At 40.7% G+C, this 22,859-nt stretch overlaps 2 protein-coding genes and 2 pseudogenes across 2 annotated transcripts in view; 2 read left to right on the forward strand and 2 right to left on the reverse strand.

Annotated features, from left to right (window-relative positions):
• Window positions 1-22,859, forward strand: part of SH3BGRL (SH3 domain binding glutamate rich protein like) — a 138,323-nt gene that overhangs the window by 61,098 nt on the left and 54,366 nt on the right. The gene's annotated exons all lie outside the window — the stretch shown is intronic.
• Window positions 390-1,671, reverse strand: LOC121483030 (keratin, type I cytoskeletal 18-like). Its single transcript, XM_041741242.1, is given in 3 exon segments — window positions 390-1,084; window positions 1,087-1,573; window positions 1,576-1,671. Coding segments are annotated over 3 exon segments (1,278 nt in total).
• LOC121483329 lies at window positions 7,374-7,815 on the reverse strand (annotated as a pseudogene).
• On the forward strand, window positions 15,354-15,509 carry LOC121483330 (annotated as a pseudogene).

A 22,859-nucleotide genomic window follows, 5' to 3' on the forward strand; every position in this document is an offset into this window, starting at 1 on the left:
TTTCTGGTTTTGGAATTAAGGTGATGCTGACCTCATAAAATGAGTTTGGAAGTATTTTGTCCCTTTCTGTATTTTGGAAGAGCTTTAGTAGAACAGGTATTTTTTCTTCTTTGAACGTTTGATAGAATTCCCCTGAAGCCATCTGGCCCTGGACTTTTGTGTCTTGGGAGGTTTTTGAGGACTGCTTCAATTTCCTACCTGGTTATCAGCCTGTTCAGGTTTTCTATTTCTTCCTGTTCCAGTTTTGGTAGTTTGTGGTTTTCTGGAATTGAGTTCATGTCTTCAAGATTGGTTAATATTTTGGTGTATATTTGCTGATAATACATTTTTTTGACCTCTGAACCTTTTGTTGGCCTCCTGCTCCTCAAAGGCTACCCTGTTTTGCTGCCTCAGCGCCTCAAAATTTTGGTGTGGTTGGTCTCAGACACCACCTTGCCATCCATGATCTTGCGGGTGGTGGTTTTCTGGATGGCCTGCAAGGAGTTGCTGCTGTCCAGGGCGTCAGTAAGACTGAAGTCCTCCCCGTCTTCCAACAGGTGACAGTAGGTGGCATTCTCAGCCTCCAGCTTGACCTTGACATTCAGCATGGCCTCAAACTTCTGCGCCTGGCACTGACCCTCTGCCCGGGTCTGGGACAGCTCTGACTCCAGTTGCAGCAGGACCCCGGTGAGCTGCTCCATCTGCATTGCATAGTGAGTCTTGACCTCCCTCAGGCTGTTCTTCAAGCTGCCCTTCAGGTTTCTCATGGAGTCCAGGTTGATCTCCAAGGACTGGATGGTACCTCTCATCTCCGTGAGGGTCATTTCAGCTTCTCTGATCTCAGCGGTCTGTGTGGTGACCACTGTGGTGCTCTCCTCGATCTGCTGAGACCAGTACTTGTCCAGTTCTTCCCCGTTCTTCTGAGCCAGCTCGTCATACTGGGCCCGGATATCTGCCATGCTCTTGCTGTGGTCCTGAGATTTCGGGGCATCCAACTCCACCGTCAACCCAGAGTTGGCGATTTGGTTTTGTAGACCCTTTACTTCTTCCTCGTGGTTTTTCTTCATGAAGAGCAGCTCCTCCTTGAGAACTTCAATCTCTGTAGCTGCAGCCGAGTGACATTGGTGTCATCAATGACTTTGCAGAGCCCATGGATGTTGCTTTCCACGGACTGTTGCCTGGCCAGCTCCCTCTCATTCTTGACACGCAAGTTGTCAGCAGCAAGCTGGGCATTGTCAATCTGCAGAATGATGCGGGCATTGTCCACAGCACTTGCAAAGATCTGAGCCCTCAGGTCCTCGATGGTCTTGGAGTAATGCCCCCAGTCTCTGACCTGGGGGCGCTTCTTCTCCAGGTGTTCCCGGATTTTCATCTTCAATCTCTGATTATCAGCCTCCAGGCTCCTCACCTTCTCCAGGTAGTAGGCCAGGCGGACATTCAGGTCTTGCATGGTCTCCTTCTCGCCCTGTATGCCCCCTATGCCCGCCAGACCCCCGGCCATCCCCACAGCCGGACCCCTGGATCCCCAGGTGCCCCGGAAGCTGGTAGAGCAGGATATGGAGATCCAGAGCCCCGCGCCTGCATAGACGCTGGCGCACTGCTGCTGATCGGCCGGACCTGGTGGCTGGGCGACTGCACAGAGCCCAGGCACCGATAGTTGGAAGAGAAGGTGGAGCAGGTGGTGAAGCTCATGCTGCTTGAGAGCCAGAGGGCGACTCAGGAGGCCAAGGCTCAGGCTCGGGCCAGGACTGATAATACGTTTTTAAAATTGTTTGTATATCCTGGGTATTGCTTGTGATCTTTCCTTTTTCATTCATGATTTTATTAATTTGATTCTTTTCTCTCTTTTGTTTTTAGTAAGGCAGGCTAATGGTTTATCTCTTATTAATTCTTTCTAAGAACCAACTCCTGTTTTTTTTTTTTAATCTGTTCTACAGTTCTTCAGTCTCTCTTTCATTGAGTTCTGCTCGAGTCTTTATTAACTCTCTTCTTCTGCTTGGTGTAGGTTTTCTTTGCTGTTCTTCCAGTTCCTTTAGGTGCGAGGTTAGGTTGTGTTTCAATTTTCTCCAGTTTTTTGAGGGATGCTTGTATTGCGATGTATTTCCCCTTAGAACTGCTTTTGGTGTATCCCAAAGATTTTGAATGGTTGTATCTTCATTCTCATTAGTTTCCATGAATCTTTTAAATTCTTCTCTAATGTCCTGGTTGACCCTTTCATCTTTTAGCAGGATGCTTTTTAACCTCCATGTGTTTGAGTTTCTTCCAAATTTCTTCCTGTGATTTAGTTCTAGTTTCAAAGCATTGTGGTCTGAAAATATGCAGGGGCAATCCCAATCTTTTGGGTTCAGTTGAGACCTGATGTGTGACCCAGTATGTGGTGTAATCTGGAGAAAGTTCCACGTGCACTTGAGAAGAATGTATATTCAGTTGCATTTGGATGCAATATTTTGTATACATCTGTGAAATCCATATGGTCTAGTATATCATTTAAAGCTCCTGTTTCGGGGGATCCCTGGGTGGCGCAGCAGTTTAGCGCCTGCCTTTGGCCCAGGGCTCGATCCTGGAGACCCGGGATCGAATCCCACGTCGGTCTCCCAGTGCCTGCTTCTCCCTCTGCCTATGTCTCTGCCTCTCTCTCTCTCTCTCTCTCTCTCTCTCTATCATAAATAAATAAAAATTTAAAAAAAATAAAGCTCTTGTTTCTTTGGAGATGTGCTTAGAATATCTGTCATTTGCAGAAACCCCCGTGTTGTAGTCTCGCAGTATTAGGGTATTATTATCTAAGTATGTCTTAACTTTGGTTATTAATTGATTGATAATCTTGGCAGCTGCCACATTACAGACAAATAATCATGATTGTTAGGTCCTCTTGTTGGATAGATCCTTTAAATATGATATAGTGTCCTTCTTCATCTCTTACTATAGTTTTTGGGATAAATTTAATGTATATGAGATGAGGATTGCTACCCCAGCTTTCTTCTGAGAATCATTTGAATGGTAAATGGTTCTCTACCCTTTCATTTTTAGGCTGTAGGTGTCCTTAGGTCTAAAATGAGTCTCTTGTAGACAGCAAATAGATGAGTCTTGCTTTTTTATCCAGCCTGAAACCTTGTGTCATTTTATGGGATCATTAAGCCCATTCATACTCAGAGTTACTATTGAAAGCTATGAATTTAGTGTCATTGTAATACCTATTCAGGCCCTGTTTTTGTGGATTTTTTCCTTTGGGCTTCCTATTTCTTTTACAGAATCCTCCCTAATATTTCTTGTGGAGCTGGTTTGGTGGTCACATATTTTTCCAGTTTCTGCCTATTTTGGAAGACCTTTATCTCTCCTTCTAATGTTAATGTGAGCCTTGGTGGATAGAGTATGCTTTGCTGCATGTTCTTCTCATTTAGTACCCTGAGTAAATCCCGCTAGCCCTTTCTTGCCTCGTAGGTCTCTGTGTAGAGGTTTACTATTAATCTAATATTTCTCCACCATATAAGTTACCAATCTGTTATTTCCCAGCGCTTTAAGGATTTTCTCTTTAATTTTGAAGTTTGCAAGTTTCACTTTTAAATGTTGAGTTGTTGAACGGTTTTTGTTGATTTTGGAGGGACCTCTGTATCTCCTGGATCTGAATACCTGTTTTCCTCCCCAAATTAGGGAAGTTCAAATCTATGATTTTCTCAAATATGCTTTTTCTGTCCCTCTGTCCCTCTGTCCCTCTCAGCTCTCTCTGTAATCTCCAATTATATGTAGACTTTTCCTTCTGAGACTATCATTTATTTCCATAAACCTTTCCTCATGGTCTTTTAATTGTTTTTCTGTTTTTTCCTCAGCTACCTTCCATGCCATCAACTTGTCTTCTATGTCACTCACTCTTTCTTCTACCTCATTACCCTTCATCGTTAGGACTTCCAGTTTGGATTGCATCTCATTTAATTGATTTTTAATTTCAGCCTGATTAGATCTAAATTTTGTAGTCATGAAGTCTCTTGAATCCCTTATGCTTTTTTTCCAGAGCCACCAGTAGCTTTATAATTGTGCTTCTAATTGGGTTTCTGACTTTGAATTATAATCTAAATTCTGTAACTCTGTGGCAGAGAGTACTGTTTCTGATTCTTTTGCATTGAGTTCTTCCTTCTAGTCATGTTGCTCAGTGCAGAGTGGCTGTATGAGTCGGTTGAGTCAAGAATATCAACCACAACCTAAGTAAATTTCACTCTAGATGATTTTGATGAAGCCAGAGACCAGAAATTGAAAACAAAGATCAGAACGAAATAAAACAAAAGCACCACTAAAGTGAAAAACAAATTTTATTTTATTTTTTTTTATTTTATTTTTTTTAAATTTTATTTATTTATGATAGGCACACAGTGAGAGAGAGAGAAGCAGAGACACAGGCAGAGGGAGAAGCAGGCTCCATGCACCGGGAGCCCGACGTGGGATTCGATCCCGGGTCTCCAGGATCGCGCCCTGGGCCAAAGGCAGGCGCTAAACCGCTGCGCCACCCAGGGATCCCGAAAAACAAATTTTAAAACAAAGTAGTAAAAAATAAAATGCCAGGAATCCCAAAGAAGAAAAAAAAAGAAAAGTGAAAAGAAAAGAAGATAAATAAGGAAAATTAAAGAGGGAAAAAAAGGAGAAGAAAAGGGGGGGGGTGCTGGAGACGTTCGTGGTGACAAAGTTGTAGTGGAGGGATAATGTTGTCTACCTGAGGGGTCCTAGAGTGTGATCCTCTTGGTTCTCAGTATATTAAGTTCTGTATGTAGAAGTTGCTCAGTCCCAAATTTATATAAACCAGAAATACTTGTATAGAGACCCACAATTGACCACTAATACATAAATGAGATAAAAGAGGACGGCAGAATGGGAATGAAGAGTGAATATAATCTCACAGAATGAACCAGCACGGTATACCACTTGGTCCTGGGTGCATGCTGGTCATGTTTTAGAAGGTATTAACTTTTACCATTGTAGAACAAAATGAGGCAGGGAAAACGAAAAACATGAAACAACAACAAAAAACATATCTTGTATATCTCACAAAATTAAGTTGAGTGTTTTGAAGGGAATCTGGAGGTGGAAATATATTTGAGACATGTAATTGGAGAAATATGAATGTCAAAAAGGAAGAAACTCAAAAATGAAGAGGTGGTAAAATATTGTAGTTAAGGTGGGAAAAGAGAAAATACTGGAAATTTTTAGTCTGATATAAACACGAGTTGTACTGGAAAAAGGAATAAAAGGAGGAGGCGTACCTTCTAGTTCTGTGTACTGTAAATCCCTTGATTTCCCCTGGAGCTTTCCAGCACTGCTGGATCAAGAACCTGCTCTTCCCCTGTTCTTCCAGCCGGTTTTCTGGGGGAGGGCCTGCTGTGCTGATTCTCAGGTGTTTGTGCCTGGGTGGAGTTGCCCCCCGCCCCCCCACCCCGCTGGGTGCCGAGCTCAGTGGGAGCTGTTTACCCTATGAGGCCTCTGTTCCCTGGCAGCCCCACCACTCCAGGCACAAGGTGAAACAAGGAGGAAAAACAACGCATGGCCACAGCCAGATTTCCAGCTCTGTAGTCAGCTCCCCACTAGTAACTAATACAGTCTCCCAGTCCACACTGGCTTAGACGCTTCTGGAGCCAGAGTGGGTGCACTGATCTGCACAGCTTGGGGCACTCAGTGGCAGGAGAGTCCTCACTGTCCTGTGCCTTCCCTGCTTCTGTCTGTCCCAGCAGGAGTGCAAGATCGTGGACTATGTCCGCTTGGGCGCCCTGGGATCCGGGGCCCTGCACTGCTGGAATCGCTCTCCCAGCTGGTGGCTCCCGAGGGCAGCAGGGCACAGATACCTTAGTCTGGAGCCACCAGCCTGACTGGCTTCTTCCAGATGCCCTGCTGGATGCATGCTCCAGCCCTTTACCGAGAATGGCTCACAGTTCGTGGTGCACCGTCCCCTGGGCACACGTCCTCTATTAGTGACTCTGGCAAAGTGGAGGCTTCGCTGACTCTCCTGCAATTCTGCCTGATTTCCCTGCTGAGCACTTTTCTGTCCAGGAAGAATCCGGTGCGGATTTTTTTTAAAGCTATTGCTTCTCCGGGGCTGGGTTTTCCTGTCCCAGAGGCTTTGGCCGCAGGCCTTAGCCTGACTCCTTGGGGTGCCCCTCCCCCACTTGATTCTCTTTAATTTTATTTTTTTCCACCTTCCTACCTTCTTAGAATAGAAAACCCTTCTATCTGTAGCATTCTGGCTATTCTCTCTTTAAATCTCAGGTCAGATTCGTAGGTGTTCAGAATGGTTTGAAAGTTATCTAGGTAAGTTGGTGGGGCCAGATGAGTTGGGCACCGTACTCCTCCACCATCTTGACTCACCTCCTCTGTTTTTCTCACTTAAGCAACAAATTTTCCATGTGCTTGGGTAGTTCAGTCGGTTAAGTATCCAACTCTTGATTTCAGCTCACATCATAATCTCAGGGTTGTGGGACTGAGCCCTGCATCAAACTCCATGCTGGACATGAAGCCTGCTTAAGATTCTCTCTCTCTCTCTCTCTCTCTCTCTCTCTCTCTCTCTCTCTCTCTCTGCATCACCCACCCTGCATGCATGTGCTCTCCTCTCCCTTCCTTCTCTAAAAAAAAAATTCAGGGCCAGATTCTGGCTCTTTATAAGAGCAGCTATATGCCCTTAAAAATTGCAGGAATTACACTTTAGTTTAATTTTTCCCTCCCTTAATGGTGTTCAGAAACAGATGAGGCATTTTTTTCAATTGTGCTAGTAGATTTATTAGAATTAGACATATATTGACTATATCCAAATGTATTCCTTACCTCTGCTCAATGGAGGAGCTAGAGACCTTCATTCTGTGTTCTTTTGCTCTGCCAAATGAACAGAAATTATGGGCATCTCCTTTCCAGATCAAAAAATATATTTGAAAACATATTATCTGGTAAAGAATAGGAAAAATACAATTTTAACTCATACCATATATCCCAGTCTAAACATCTGATATTTTAAAAAAAAGCCTGCTAGGATAAAATGGATACTACATAATTATAGAAATTTCCTAAGACTTTCCTGAAGAACACAGCACTCTCCTAATAATCATAACCTAAGTTAGGCAATCTAATAAAATGTATGAACATAGCTTGCTTTTTAATAGATTTTATACCATAGCATTTCAAATCCATTTTTAACCTCAGTTCTAGACTTGAAAACGAATGCTGAGAAAATGTATTAGAAAAAAGTATATATTTAAATGGAAATAACTGTTTTTGAAGTCTTTAAAGAAAGTACATTTATATTTTAATCCAACAATTTTCCTTTTATTAATTGAATGTGATTGGGTTTTTCATTGGTTTGCCTGATTAGACCCTTTTTGATTTTTAGAATAAAAAATGAATCCTAATTATTTAATAAATTACTGGCATTATTTACCTATACCTTACTTAATTATTTAACTTCTATTTCTATTTTGTCATTGTAAAAATCATGGACTCATGCAGCTAAAGTCAATCTGGTTCCCAGAGGTGAGGTTCTACAGTGCCTCCTCTTGCAGTTGTACCTGATTTTATTACCAGTTTTCCTCCAAATCCACTGGAGAATGGGACGATTCTGCTTTTGTTTCTTGGCCAAGAATCACTTGATTCTGAAAGCCTTGTGGAAATACATGGCGAGAAACAGTCAACACATAATCAGGATGGCAGAAGGAATAGGCAGTATAGGTGAAGGTAGTAAAGAGTACAAACTTCCACTTATAAGATAGATAAGTCATAGGGATGAAAAGTACAGCATAGAGATTATAGTCAATAATATTGTGATAACTTTGTGCAGTGATAGATGATAACTACTCTTATCCTGGTGAGCATTTTGTCCCCCTGGAAACTTCTTTTTTTCTTTTTTATTCATTTATACTTATTTTTGTATTGGAGTTCAATTTGCCAACATATACCATATCACCCAGTGCTCATCCCCTCAAGTGCCTGCCTCACTGCCAATCACCCAGTCACCCCAAACCCCACCCAACTCCCTTTCCACTGCCCCTTGTTCGTTTCCCAGAGTTAGGAGTCTCTCATGTTCTGTCTCCCTCTCTGATATTTCCCACTCATTTTCTCTCCTTTCCCCTATAATCTCTTTCATTATCTTTATATTCACCAAATGAATGAGACCATATAATAATGTTTGTCTTTCTCCGATTGACTGGCTTCACTCAGCATAATACCCTACAGTTCCATCCACGTTGAAGCAAATGGTGGGTATTTGTCATTTCTAATGGCTGAGTAATATTCCATTATACTACATCTTCTTTATCCATTCATCTTTTGATGAACACTGAGGCTCCTTCCACAGGTTTGCTATTGTGGACAATGCTGCTAGAAACCTCGGGGTACAGGTGTCCCGGCGTTTCATTGCATCTGTATCTTTGGGGTAAATCTCCAGCAGTGCAATTGCTGGGTTGTAGGGCAGGTCTATGAGGAACCTCCACACAGTTTTCCAGAGTAGCAGCACCATTTCACATTCCCACCAACAGGGTAAGAGGGTTCCCCTTTCTCCACATCCTCTCCAACATTTGTTGCTTCCTGTCTTAACTTTCACCATTCTCACTGGTGTGATGTATCTCCTTGTGGTTTTGATTAGTATTTCCCTGATGGCAAGTGATGAGGAGCATTTTCTCAAGTGCTCGTTGGCCATGTCTATGTCTTCCTCTGTGAGATTTCTGTTCATGTCTTTTGCCCATTTCATGATTGGATTGTTTGTTTATTTGCTGTTCAGTTTAATAAGTTCTTTATAGATCTTGGACACTAGCCCTTTATCTGATATGTCATTTGCAAATATCTTTTCCCATTCTGTAGGTTGTCTTTTAGTTTTCTTGAGCATTTCTTTTGCTGTGCAAAAGCTTATTATCTTGATGACGTCCCAAGAATTCATTTTTGCTTTTGTTTCTCTTGCCTTCATGGATGTATCTTGCAAGAAGTTGCTTTGGCCAAGTTCAAAAAGGGTGTTGCCTGTGTTCTCCTCTAGGATTTTGATGGAATCTTGTCTCACATTTAGATCTTTCATCCATTTTGAGTTTCTCTTTGTGTATGGTGTAAGAGAGTGGTCTAGTTTCATTCTTCTGCATGTGGATGTCCAATTTCCCAGCACCATTTATTGAAGAGACTGTCTTTTTTCCAGGGGATAGTATTTCCTGCTTTGTCAAATATTAGAAGACCATATTGTTGAGGGGCCATTCTGGATTCTCTATTCTGTTCCACTGACCTATGTGTCTATTTCTGTGACAGTACCACACTGTCTTGATGCTAACAGCATTGTAGTACAACATGAAATCCGCCGTGTGAAGCCCCCAGCTCTGATTTTTTTTCAATATTTTCCTGGCTACTCGGGGTCTTTTCTGATTCCACACCAATCTTAAGATTATTTGTTCCAACTCTCTGAAGAAAATCCATAGTATTTTGATAGGGATTGCATTAAATGTGTAAATTGCCCTGGGTAGCATTGATATTTTCACAATACTAATTCTTCCAATCCATGAGCATGGAATATTTTTCCATCTCTTTGTGTCTTCCCCAATTTCCTTCAGAAGTGTTCTGTATTTTTTAGGGTATAGATCCTTTACCTCTTTAGTAGGTTTATTCCTATATATCTTATGCTTTGGGTGCAATTGTGAATGGGACTGACTCCTTAATTTCTCTTTCTTCAGTCTCATTGTTAGTGTATAGAAATGCCACTGATTTCTGGGCATGATTTTGTATCCTGCTGAATTGCTGTATGAGTTCTAGCAATCTTGGGGTGGGGATTTTGGGTTTTCCATGGACAGTATCATGTCATCTGCAAAGAGGGAGAGTTTGACTTCTTCTTTATGAATTTGAACGCCATTTACTTCTTTTTGTTGCCTGATTGCTGAGGGTAGGACTTCCAGTACTAGGTTGAATAGTAGTGGTGAGAGTGGACATCCCTGTCTTGTTCCTGATCTTAGGGGAAAGGCTCCCAGTGTTTCTCCATTGAGAATGATATTTGCTGTGTGCTTTTGTAGATGGCTTTTAAGATGCTGCAGAATGTTCCCTCTATACCTACACTCTGAAGAGTTTTGATCAGGAATGGATGCTGTATTTTTTCAAATGCTTTCTCTGCATCTATTGAGGAGATGATATGGTTCTTGTTTTTTCTCTTGCTGATATGATGAATCACATTGATTGTTTTACGAGTTTTGAAGGAGCCTTGCATCCTGGGGATAAATCCTACTTGGTCATGGTGAATAATCTTCTCAATGTATTGTTGGATCCTATTGCCTAGTATCTTGTTGGGAATTTTTGCATCCATGTTCATCAGGTATATTGGTCGATAATTCTCCTTTTTGGTGGGGTCTTTATCCGGTTTTGGAACTAAGGTCATGCTGGCTTCATGGATTGAGTTTGGAAGTATTCCATCTCTTTCTATCTTTCCAAACAGCTTTAGTAGAATGGTATGGTTTCTTCTTTGAACCTTTGATAGAATTCCCCTCAGAAGCCATATGGCTGTGGCGTTTTGTGTCTTGGGAGGTTGTTGATGACTGCTTGAATTTCCTCCCTGGTTATTGACCTGTTCAGGTTTTCTATTTCGTCCTGTTCCAGTTTTGGTAGTTTGTGGCTTTCTACGAATGCATCCATTTATTCTAGATTGCCTAATTTATTGGCAAATAGCTGCTCATAATATGTTTTTAAAATCATTTGTATTTCCTTGTTTTTGTAGTGATCTCTCCTTTCTCATTCATGATTGTATTAATTTGAATCTCCTCTCTCTTCTTTTTAATAAGGCTGGCTAATAGTTTATCTATCTTATTAATTCTTTCAAAGGACGAACTCCTGTTTTTTTTTTTTTTTTTTGATCTGTTGCACAGTTCTTCTGGTCTCTATTTCATTGAGTTCTGCTCGAATCTTTATTAACTCTCTTCTTCTGCTGGGTGTAGGATCTATTTGCTGTTTTTCTCTAGCTGCTTTAGGTGTAAGATTAGCTTTTGTATTTGAGTTCTTTATAGTTTTTGGATGGATACTTGTACTGCGATGTATTTCCCCCTCAGGACTGCTTTTGTGGTATACCAAAGATTTTGAATGGTTGTGTCTTCATTCTTATTAGTTTCCATGAATCTTTTTAATTCTCCTTAATTTCCTGGTTGATCCTTTCATGCTTTAGCAGGATGCTCCTTAACCTCCACGTGTATGAAATCCTCCCAAATTTCTTCTTCTGATTTAGTTCTAATTTCAAAGCATTATGGCCTGCGAATATGCAGGGGACGATCCCAATCTTTTGGTATCAGTTAAGACCTGATTTGTGACTTAGTATGTGGTCTATTCTGGAGATATTTCCATGTGCAACTGAAAAGAATATGTATTCAGTTGAGTTTGGATGTAAAGTTCTGTAGATATCTGTGAAATCCCTCTGTCAAGTGTATCATTTAAAGCCCTTGTTTCTTTGGGGATGCTGTGCTTAGGAGACCTGTCAATTGTAGAAAGCACTACATTGAATTCACCAAGTATAAGTGTATTATTTTCACAGTATGTCTTAACCTTGGTTATTAATTGATTGATATGTTTGGCAGCTCCAACATTTGGGGCATATATATTGATGATTGTTAAGTCCTCGTCTTGGATAGATCCTGTAAGTGTGATATAGTGTCCCTCTTCATCTCTCACTACAGGCTTCGGGATAAACTTTAGTTTATCTGATATAAGGACGGCTACCTCTGCTTTCTTTTGAGGACCATTTAAATGGTAAATGGTTCTCCAACCTTTTATTTTCAGGCTGGAGTTCTCTTGTCTAAAATGAGTCTCTTGTAGACTAAATAGATGGGTTCTGCTTCTTTATCCCATCTGAAACCCTGTGCCTTTTTATGGGGTCATTAAGCCCATTCACATTCAGTGTTACTATTGAAAGATATGAGTTTAGTGTCATCATGATACCTATTCAGTCCCTGTTTTTGTGGATTGTTCTGTTGGACTTCCTCTTAAAGAGGAATTTTAAGAGTTCCCCTTAAAATTTCTTGCAGAGCTGGTTTGGTGTTCACAAATTCTTTCCGTTCCTGCCTATCTTGGAAGCTCTTTATCTCTCCTTCTGTTCTGAATGAGAGCCTTCCTGGATAAAGTATTCTTGGCTTCATGTTCTTCTCACTTAGGACCCTGATTTTATCCTGCGAGCCCTTTCTGGCCTGCCAGGTCTCTGTGGAGAGGTCTGCTCTTAATCTAATATTTCTCCCCATAAAAGTTAAAGATTTGTTATCTCTTGCTGCTTTAAGGATCTTCTCTTTGTCTTTGGAATTTGCAAGCTTCGCTTTTAAAAGTTGAGGTGTTGAGCCGTTTTTATTGATTTTACGGGGAGATCTCTTTATTTCCCGGATCCGAATGCCTGTTTCCCTTCCCAGATTAGGAAAGTTTTCAGCTATGATTTGTTCAAATACATATTCTGGACCTCTTTCGCTTTCAGTGCCCTCGGGTACCCCAATTAAACATAGATTTTTTCCTCTGAGGGTATTTATTTCCCTTAATCCCTCCTCATGATCTTTGGTTTGTCTCTTTTTTTCCTCAGTTTCTCTGTTTGCCATCAACTTGACTTCTATGTCACTCACTAGTTCTTCCACCTCGTTAACCCTCATCGTTAGGACTTCTAGTTTTGATTGCATATCATTTAATTGATTTTTAATTTCTGCCTGATTAGATATAAATTCTGCAGTCATGAAGTCTCATGTGTCCTTATGCTTGTTTCTGGAGCCACCCGTAGCTGTATAATAGTGCTTCTGAATTGGCTTTCTCACATTGAATTGTAATTCAAATTTTGTACCTGTGGGAGAGAGGACTGTTTCTGATTCTTTCTTTTGTGGTGAGTTTTTCCTCCTAGTCATTTTGCTCAGTGCAGAGTGGCCGAAAACACGTTGTATTGGGAAAACGAGAAAAAAGGAGAAGAGAAAGAACAAAAGAAAAAGTAAACAAACGAATAAAAGGAAGATAAAGAAAAAAATAGAAGAGAAAAAGAAAAAAAGGGTGGGGAAGCAAACAGAAATCAGAAAACGAAAAACAAAGGGGAGTATCCTCTTATTCTCTATACTGTAAATCCCTTGACTTCCCTTGGAACTTTCCAGTGCTGCTTGGTCAATAGTTTGTTTTTCCGCTGTCCCTCTAGCTGGTCTTCTGGGGGAGGGGCCTCCTGTGCTGATTTTCAGGTGATAGCACTTGGGGGAGCTGCGCAGCCCCTGGCCTGGTGCAGGGCTCAGTGAAAATTATTTAACCTGTTTATCCTGTGAGGCCACTGTGAGCTCAGTGGGGGTTGTTTATCCTGTGAGTCCCCAGGAGGAACAACAACAGTAGTAGCGGCTGGCTCTCCAGACCTGGAGTCAGCTCCTGCAGTAACTAGGGAGCTCTCAGTCTGTAGGGGCCTGGATGCTGGAGGGCGGGGCATGATCTGCTCTGCTCGGGGCGGCCCCGAGGCTGGAGCATGCTTGCTGTTCTGTGCCATCCTGGCTTCTCATTGTCCCAGGGGAGCGCCATATCTTGGGCTCTGTCCCCGGCGTCCTGTGCTCCCGGTCCTGTGGTGTTGGAATCAGAAAACCGGCTGCGCAACCCCCTTCTGTGTGGAGCCTCTGCTGGAGCCGCCCCCGAGCTGCTCCGGGGGCACGCAGGTCCTTCCCCTGGGGATCCTCTGCCAGAGCGGTCTCCAAGCTGCTCCCGTTTCCATCCGTGCCAGTGCTGCAACCCTTTAGGGAGTTCGGCCGCGGGGTGTGGCGTGCTCTCCCCGGGGCGCAGGTCCTCTGTTAGTGTCCCCGGGAGGCTGGGGGCATCCCCGCCCCTCCTGGGATCCTGTTCCAACTCCCTGCGAGCGCCTTTCCACCTGGGAAGATTGGTAAAGCCCCTGCTTCTCCTGGACGGGGCTTTCCTGGGGCTTTCCTATCCTGGGGGCACTTGCCCCGGGCCTTAGCCTGGCTCCTCAGCCGGGCTCCTCGCGGGGCTCCTCCCCCTTGGATGCCTTTTATTTCGTTATTTCTTTTTTCACCTGTCTTCCTCCCTTGATAGAAGCGTGAACTCTTCCCACTGTGCATTCCAGCTGTTCTCTCGTTAAATCTCAAGCCGAATTCGTAGGTTTTCAGGATGATTTGTAGGTAATATAGGTAATTTCCTGGGGACAGGTGACTTGGGGACCCTACTCTTCAGCCATCTTGCTCTGCCTCCTCCTGTTTACTAACTAGAATTTAAACAAAAACTTAGAACGAGAAAAAAAATTAAAAACTACTTGCTTTGAATCTCTGTTCCACTGTTTACTAGCCGTGTCTTATTGGACAAAGTTAACTGCTCTAAGAAATGTTTTCTGACCTCATAAAATGTTATAATGTTAAAGGGCTTAGTGTTGTATTTAGCAGGTGACATAAGTATTTAAAATATATAACTATTTTACTGAAGCGTGGAACGTTGAATTTAGTTTCCTTAATTTTAAACTTTTATAAAACAGAAATAGTGTTTTTGCCCTTTATACTCCCTGTAAAGCTAGGTTGTAGAACAAGAATTACTCTATAGGATTGGAGGAAAGAGTGGATTTCCTTACCAAGATATAAGCATGGACTGAGGATCATTGAGAAAAAAAAAAAAAGTTAATTAAAAGATCTTTTAATTTAGTATAGCAATGAATCAATTTTTCATCATTTTCCTTGTTTTTATGCCAAAAAATGGAATTGCACACTTTCTGGAAGGCTGGAAATATTGATTACTTATTCCCTGCTGCCCTACAAATCTAGTCACTGAAATGTTTGCGAGTCTCAAGCCTTAAAAAGTGGCAGGATTCTATGATGAAGATTCATTAACAAACATGTATGATTTAGATCTTTTGAACAACCCATAAATGTTTAAGGAAACTGTATATTTACCAACCAACAAATAGATATTATGAAATGTTATTGCTTTGGTAATTTGTGCAGTTAATCAGTAACATTCAAATTTTATAAAGTCCATGATAGGCATGGATTTGATAACTGCTGTTAATTTTACTCATGATTCTTTGCTATAATCTGCGTGAGTCAGATGCTCATACCATTTAGATATACTTCAAAAAATTATCTACTGTCCTATAATTCATTCCCCTTTGTACGTGTGAATCTTAATGAAGAAAATATAACTTATTTTCTCACCATGGAGACTAGCTGATAATTGACCCTGACTTTTCAGTATTTAACTATCCTAGAATTCTTCACAGGTTTTGGCTATATTTGTAATCACAGGGAAACACTTTTAAAAATTGTAAAATAAAATTAGTTTTTTCATTTTTGTAGTTTTTATTCCCCATAGTGTATGCTTACTTCTAATGTTGATTAAAATCACAACAAAATACAAAAGCAATGCTGTTGCTCTCTCCTTTCTGCCGCCATCCTGGTTGTGTGTGGTTGATATTCCTCACCATGTCTTTTCATAAGACTTTCAGGATCAGTCGATTCCTGGCCAAGAAACAGAAGCAGAATTGTCCCATTCCCTAGTGGATTCAGATGAAAACTGGTAATAAAATCAGGTACAACTGCAAGAGGAGGCACTGGAGAAGAACCAAGCTGGGTCTATGAGGAAGCATTGCACATCATAAGATAGCAAACATAATTGGCACACCTATTTAACCTACATGGAAATCACATATTCCTTTTCCATCACTATGGAAACATCCTTCCTACCTGGCCAATAGACATGTCTTATCAAGGAAATTACTTTCTCTGTTACTTTGCTTCTATACCAGTAGGTTGGTTCAGTAATAAACATGAGACCTTTCAGCTGAGCTGCTGTTGTGTTCTGATTTGTGAAGTGCTGAATTCCCCCTCCTGTCAGTTCTCACATAGCACTATCTGAGAAAACTTTCTGTAGTGATAGAAATGGCCCTTGACAACAAAGTATTTAAAGCCTCCCCTAGTGGCTAGGGGAGGAGGAGCAAGATGGCAGAAGGAGAGGGGTCCTCAATTCACTGGCCCTACAACCTTACCTAGATAACTTTTAAAATATCCTGAACACCTATGAATTCAACCTGATATTTAAAGAGAGAACAGCTGGGACGCTTGGGTGGCTCAGCAGTTGAGCATCTGCCTTTGATTCAGGGCGTATTCCAACGTCCTGGATTGAGTCCCACATTGGCCTCCTTGCATGGAGACTGCTTCTCCCTCTACCCCTGTCTCTGCCGCTCTTTCTTTCTCTCTCTCTCTCTTTCTCATGAATAAATAAATAAAATATTTCAAAAATAAAGAGAGAACAGCTGGAATGCTACACAGAGAAAAGTTTTTGCTTCTACCAAGGTTGGAAGGCAAAAAGTAAAAAATAAAATAAAAATAAATAAAATAATAAAATAAAATAAAATAAAATAAAATAAAATGGTGGAGAGGAACCATGAATAGTAGGGTTAAAGCAGAGTGGCAAAAGCCTCTGGGGCAGGAAAGCCCAGCCCTGGAGAAGTGGGAACTTTAAAATCCGTGCCAGAGTTCTCTCTGAAGGAAAAATGCTTAGGGAAATCAGACAGAATTGCAGGAAGGGCAGTGAAGCCTCAAGATTCCCAGAGTCACTATAAGAGGAGGGGTTGCCTGGGAAATAGCTAACCACAAACCAAGGTCTGATACTGGTAAAGGACTGTAGTGCCACAGCCCTGTGTTGTATTTGGGAGAAGCCAGTTGATTAGGCGAGCAGGTTCTGGATGGAGGTGGATGTACCCTGATACCTTAGGCAGGGATAGTCCCTGGGAGTGTGGGTCCAGCAGCACAGGACTCCGGATCCCAGGGTGCCCAAGTGGACAAAGCCAGTGATCTTGCTTTGCCCCTAGGATAGGCAGAAGCATGGAAGGCACAGGAAAGCAAGAATTCTCCTGCCCCTGGGTGCCCTTAAAGCTGTGCAGATCAGTGCACCCATGCCAGCCACCAGGAGCATCTAGGCCAGTGAGGACTGGGAGCCTGCAGTTTGTTACTACTGGGGAGCTCAACTCCAGAGATTGAAATCTGGCCACCACCATTGTTCTTTCTCCTCTTTGTTTCACCTTGTGCCTGGGATAGGTGGAGCCTCTAGGGAACAAAGACCTCACAGGATAAATAGCTCACACTGAGCCCAGCACCTGGCAAGGGGCAGGGCATGTTCTCGCAGGCAGAGACACATGAGAATCAGCACAGCAGACCTTCCAACAGAAGAACTGCTGGAAGAACAAAGGAAGAGCAAGTTTATTGACCAAGCAGCACTGGGAAGCTCCAGGACTGAGAGAAAACAGTATATAGAACTGGAGAGTTCCTTTGTTTTCTTTTGTTTTTTCTTTTTCCATTATGACTTGTTTTTATATCAGACTAAAAATCTCCAATATTTTTTCTCTTTTCACACCTAAACTACAATATTATACCAGCTCTTCATTTTTAAGTTTTTTCCATCTTGACTTTCATATTTCTACAATTACATGTCTTTAGACATACTTTTCATTATTGGATTCCCTTCCAAATATTCAATTAAATTTTGGTAGATAAACAGAATATGGGTTTTTGGTTTTTGTTTTTTTCTGCTTTGTTTTATTTTACAATGGTGGAAGTTAGTACCTTCTAAAACATGACCAACATACACCCAGAACCAAGTGGAACACCGTGTTGGTTCCTTATGTGAGATTATATTCTCTCTTACTTCACATTCTGCCCCCCTCTTTTATCTTATTTATGTTTTTGTGGTCAATGTTAGGGCTTTCTATAAGTATTGGTCGTTTATATAACTTTGGGAGTGAGCATCTTCTAACATACAGAACAAAATACACTCAGAACCAAGAGGATCACCCTCTAGGACCCCTCAGGTACACTACATTCTCTCTCCACTACCACTATCTCACCACCAACATCCCTCCTTTTATTTCTCTTTTCCCTCTTTCCTTTTGTTTTTTCTTTTTTCCTCTTTGTTTTTGGTTTTTGGCTTTTTATGTTTACAATTTTATTTTAAAATTTGTTTTTCACTTTAGTGGTCTTTTTGTTTTATTTTGTTCTGTTCTTTTTCTTTTATATTCTGGTCTCTGACCTCATCAGAATCATTTAGTGTTTATTTTATTTAGGATGTGGTTGATATTTTTGACTCAGCCCACTTATACAACCAGTATGCACTGGACAGAATGAAGAAGTAAAAATTCACCACAAAAGAAAGAACTGAAAATGGTTCTCTCTGCCACAGTTACAGAATTTGAATTTCAATACAATGTCAAAAAGTCAATTCAGAAATACAATTATAAAGTTAGGGGTTGCTCTAAAAAAGCATAAAGAACTCTAGAAGCTTCGTGACTTCAGAATTGAGATGTAATCAGGTGGAAATGAAAAATAGATTAAATGAGATGCAATTCCACCTGGATGTTCTAATTGCTAGGGTTAATGATGTGGAAGAGAGAGTGAGGGACAGAGAAGTTGATGGTAAGGAATGAAGCTTAGGTAAAAGGGGGGAAATAATTAAGAGCCTGTGAGGAAAGGCTTAGGGAAATAAATGTTAGCTTGAAAAGGAAGAATATACATCTAATTGGGATTCCAGAAGAGTCTGAGAGAGAGAGAGAGAGAGAGAGAGAGAGAGGACCACAAAGTTTACGTGAACAAATCATAGCTGAGAACTTCCCAAATCTGGGGAAGGAAACAAACATTCAGATAGAAGAGATAGAGAGGACTCCCCCCCCGAAAGTAATAAATAAAAACCTTTCAACACCTCCATATTTAAAACTGAAACTTGCAAATTTCAGACATAAAGACAAAATTCTTCAAGGAGCATGAGAAAAGATATTCTTAAGTTATATGGGGAGAAATATCAGAGTAACAGAAGACCTCTCCACAGAGACCTGGCAGACCAGAAAGGGTTGGCATGATATATACAGGATAGTAAATGAGAAGAACATGCAGCCAAGAATACTCTATCCAGCAAGGCTCTCATTCAGAATAGAAGGGAGATAAAGATATTCCAGGATTCACAGAAACTGAAAAAGTATGTGACCACCAAACTGGCTCTGCAAGCCATACTAAGAGGGACCCTGGGAATGAAAGAGGGAGCTCAAAGGAACAATCCACAAAAGAGGGATTGAATAGATAATATGATGACTCTAAATTCATCTTCCAATAGTTACTCTGAACGTGAATGGGCTAAATGATTCCATCAAAAGACGCAGGGTATTGAACTGAATAAAACAGCAAAACCCATCTATTTGCTGTCTACAAGAGACTCATTTTAGACCTCAGGACACCTCCAGCCTGAAAAAAGGGATGGAGAACCATTTACCATTCAATTGGTCCTCAAAAGAAAGCAGGGGCAACAGTCCTCATATCAGATTAATTAAAGTTTATCCCAAAGACTGTAGTAAGAGATGAAGAGAGACACTGTATCATACTTAAAGGGTCTATGCAACAAGAAGACCTAACAATCATGAATATTTATGCCCTAATGTGGGAGCTGCCAAGTATATCAATCAATTAATAACCAAAGTAAAGGCATATTTAGATAATAATACACTAATAGTAGGAGACTTCAACAGGGCACTTTCAGCAAATGACAGATCTTCTAAGCACAAAATCACCAAACAAGGGCCTTAAATGATTAAGTGGACCAAATAGATTTCACAGATATATACAGAAATTTCCATCTGAACACAACTGAATACACATTCTTTTCAAGTGCTCATGGAACATTCTCCAGAATAGACCGCATACTGGGTCATAAATCAGGTCTCAACTGATACCAAAGATTGGGATTGTTCTCTGAATATTTTCAGACTACAATGCTTTGAAACTAGGACTCGACAATAAGAAGAAATTTGGAAAAACTCAAACATATGGAGGTTAAAGACCATCCTACTAAAATATGAATAGGTCATCCTAGAAATCAGGGAAGAATTAAATAGGCTCATTGAAACTAGTGAAAATGAAGATGCAACCATTCAAAATCTTTGAGATATAGCAAAAGCAGTCCCAAGAGGGAAATACATCACAATACAAGCCTCCGTCAAAAAACTGGAATAAACTCAAATATACAAGCTAATGTTGCACCTAAGGAATTGCAAAAGAACAGCAAGTAAAACCTACACCAAGAAGAAGATAAATAATAACGATTGGGGCAGAACTCAATGAAATAGACACCACAAGAACTGTGGAAAATATCAACAAAACCAGGAGTTGGTTCTTTGAAAGAATTAATAAGATAGATAAACTCCTAGCCAGCCTCATTAAAAAGAAAACAGAAAAGACTCAAATTAATCACCAATGAAAGAGAAGAGATCACAACCAATGCCAAGGAAATACAAATGATTTTTAAAATATATTATGAGCAGCTATATGCCAACACATTATGCAATCTAGAAGAAATGTATGCATTTCTGGAAAACCAAAAATACCAAAACTGGAATAGAAGAAATAGAAAACCTGAACCGGCCAATAACCAGCAAGGAAATTGACGTAGTCATCAAAAACCTCCCATCACAAAAAAGGCCAGTGCCAGATGGCTTCCTAGGGGAGTCTATCAAATGTTTAAGAAAAAATAATACCTATTCTACTAAAGCTGTTTAGGAGTATAGAAAGGAAGTGAATACTTCCAAACTTGTTATATGAGGCCAGGATTACATTGATTCCAGAACCAGACAAAGACCACCAAAAAGGGGAATTATAGACCAATATCCCTGATAAACATGGATGCAAAAATTCTCAACAAGATAGTAGCCAATAGGATCAATAATACATTAAGAGGATTATTCACCATGGCAAAGTGGGATTTATTACCCAGATGCAAGGGTGCTTCAACATTCATAAAATAATTAACGTGATAGATCACATCAATAAGAAAACAAATAAGAACCATATGATCTTGTCAATACACGGAGAGAAAACATTTGACAAATTACTCTTCAAACTGTACAGATAGAGGGAACATTCATCGATATCCTAAAAGCCATTTATGAAAAGCCAACAGTGAATATCATTCTCAATGGGGAAAAACTGAGAGCCTTTTCCCTAAGATCAGGAGCAAACAGGGATGTCCACTCTCATCACTGTTATTCAACATAGTACTAGAAGTCCTAGTCTCAGCCATCAGAAAACAAAAAGAAATAAAAGGCCTTCAAATTGGCAAGGAAGTCAAATTCCCCCTCTTCACAGATGACATGATACTGTATATGGAAAATCCAAAAGACTCCACCCCAAGATTGTTAGAACTCATACAGCAATTCAGCAATGTGGCAGGATACAAAATCAATGCCCAGAAATCAGTGACATTTCTATACACTAACAATGAGACTGAAGAAAGAGAAATTAAGGGATCAATCCCATTTTCAATTGCACCCAAAAGCATAAGAAACCCAGGAATAAACCTAACCAAAGAGGTAAAGGATCTATACCCTAAAAACTACAGAACACTTCTAAAAGAAATTGAGGAAGACACAAAGAGATGGAAAAATATTCCATGCTCAAGGATTGAAAGAATTAATATTGTGAAAATGTCTATGCTACCCAGGGCAACTTACATGTTCAATGAAATCCCTATCAAAATACCATGGACTTTCTTCAGAGAGTTGGGAACATAATATTAAGTTTTGTATGGAATCAAAAAATACTCAGAATAGCCAGAGGACTATTGAAAAAGAAAACCAATGACAGGGGCATCACAATGCCGGATTTCAAGCTGTATTACATTGCTGTGATCATCCAGCCAGTTTGGTACTGGCACAAAAACAGACACATAGATCAGTGGAAGAGAATATAGTACCCAGAAATGGGCCCTCAACTCTATGGTCAACTAATATTCGGCAAAGGAAGAAAGACTATCCACTGGAAAAAGCACAGTCTCTTCAATAAATGGTGCTGGGAAAATTGGGCAGCCATGTGCAGAAGAATGAAACTAGACCATTATCTTACACCATACACAAAGATGAACTCAAAATGGTTGAAAAACCCAAATGTGAGACAAGATTCCATCAAAATTCTACAGGGGAACAGAGATTACAACCTTTTTGAGCTGGCCGCAGTAACTTCTTGCAAGATACATCTATAAAGGCAAAGGAAACAGAAGCAAAAATGAACTATTGAGACTTAATTAGGTTAAAAATCTTCTGCACAGCAAAAGAAACTGTCAACAAAACTCAAAGTCAGCCTACAGAATGGGAGAAGATATTTGCAAATGACCTATCAGATAAAGGGCTAGTATCCAAGATCTATAAAGAACTTATTAAACTCAACACCCAACCACCAAAATATCCAGTCATGAAATGGGAAGACACATGAACAGAAATTTCACTAAAGACATACACATGGCCACTAAGCACATGGGAAAATGATCTGCATCACTGCCATCAGGGAAATACAAATTAAAACCAGACAAGATTGGGCACTTTCAGGGTGGTATGGCTGTAGACTATGCACTGTTGGTGGGAATGTAACTGGTGAAGCCACTCTGGAAAACTGTGTGTAGCTTTCTCAAAGAGTTAAATATAGATCTGCCCTACAACCCAGCAACGGCACTGCTGGGGATTTACCCCAAAGATACAGATGCAGTGAAACGCCGGGACACCTGCACCCCGATGTTTCTAGCAGCAATGGCCACAATAGCCAAACTGTGGAAGGAGCCTCGGTGTCCATCGAATGATGAATGGATAAAAAAGGTGTGGTATATGTATACAATGGAATATTACTCAGCCATCAGAAATGACAAATACCCACCATTTGCTTCAATGTGGACGGACCTGGAAAGTATTATGCTGAGTGAAATAAGTCAATTGGAAAAGGACAAACATTATATGGTCTCATTCATTTGGGGAATATAAAAACTAGTGAAAGTGAATAAAGGGAAAGGAGAGAAAATGAGTGAAAATATCAGTGAGGGTGACAAAACATGAGATACTCCTAACTCTGGGAAATAAACAAGGGGTAGTGGAAGGGGAGGTGGGCAGGGGGTTGGGGTGACTGGGTGAT

Source organism: Vulpes lagopus, chromosome X (genome assembly GCF_018345385.1).
Source record: "Vulpes lagopus strain Blue_001 chromosome X, ASM1834538v1, whole genome shotgun sequence".
Lineage (NCBI taxonomy): Eukaryota > Metazoa > Chordata > Mammalia > Carnivora > Canidae > Vulpes > Vulpes lagopus.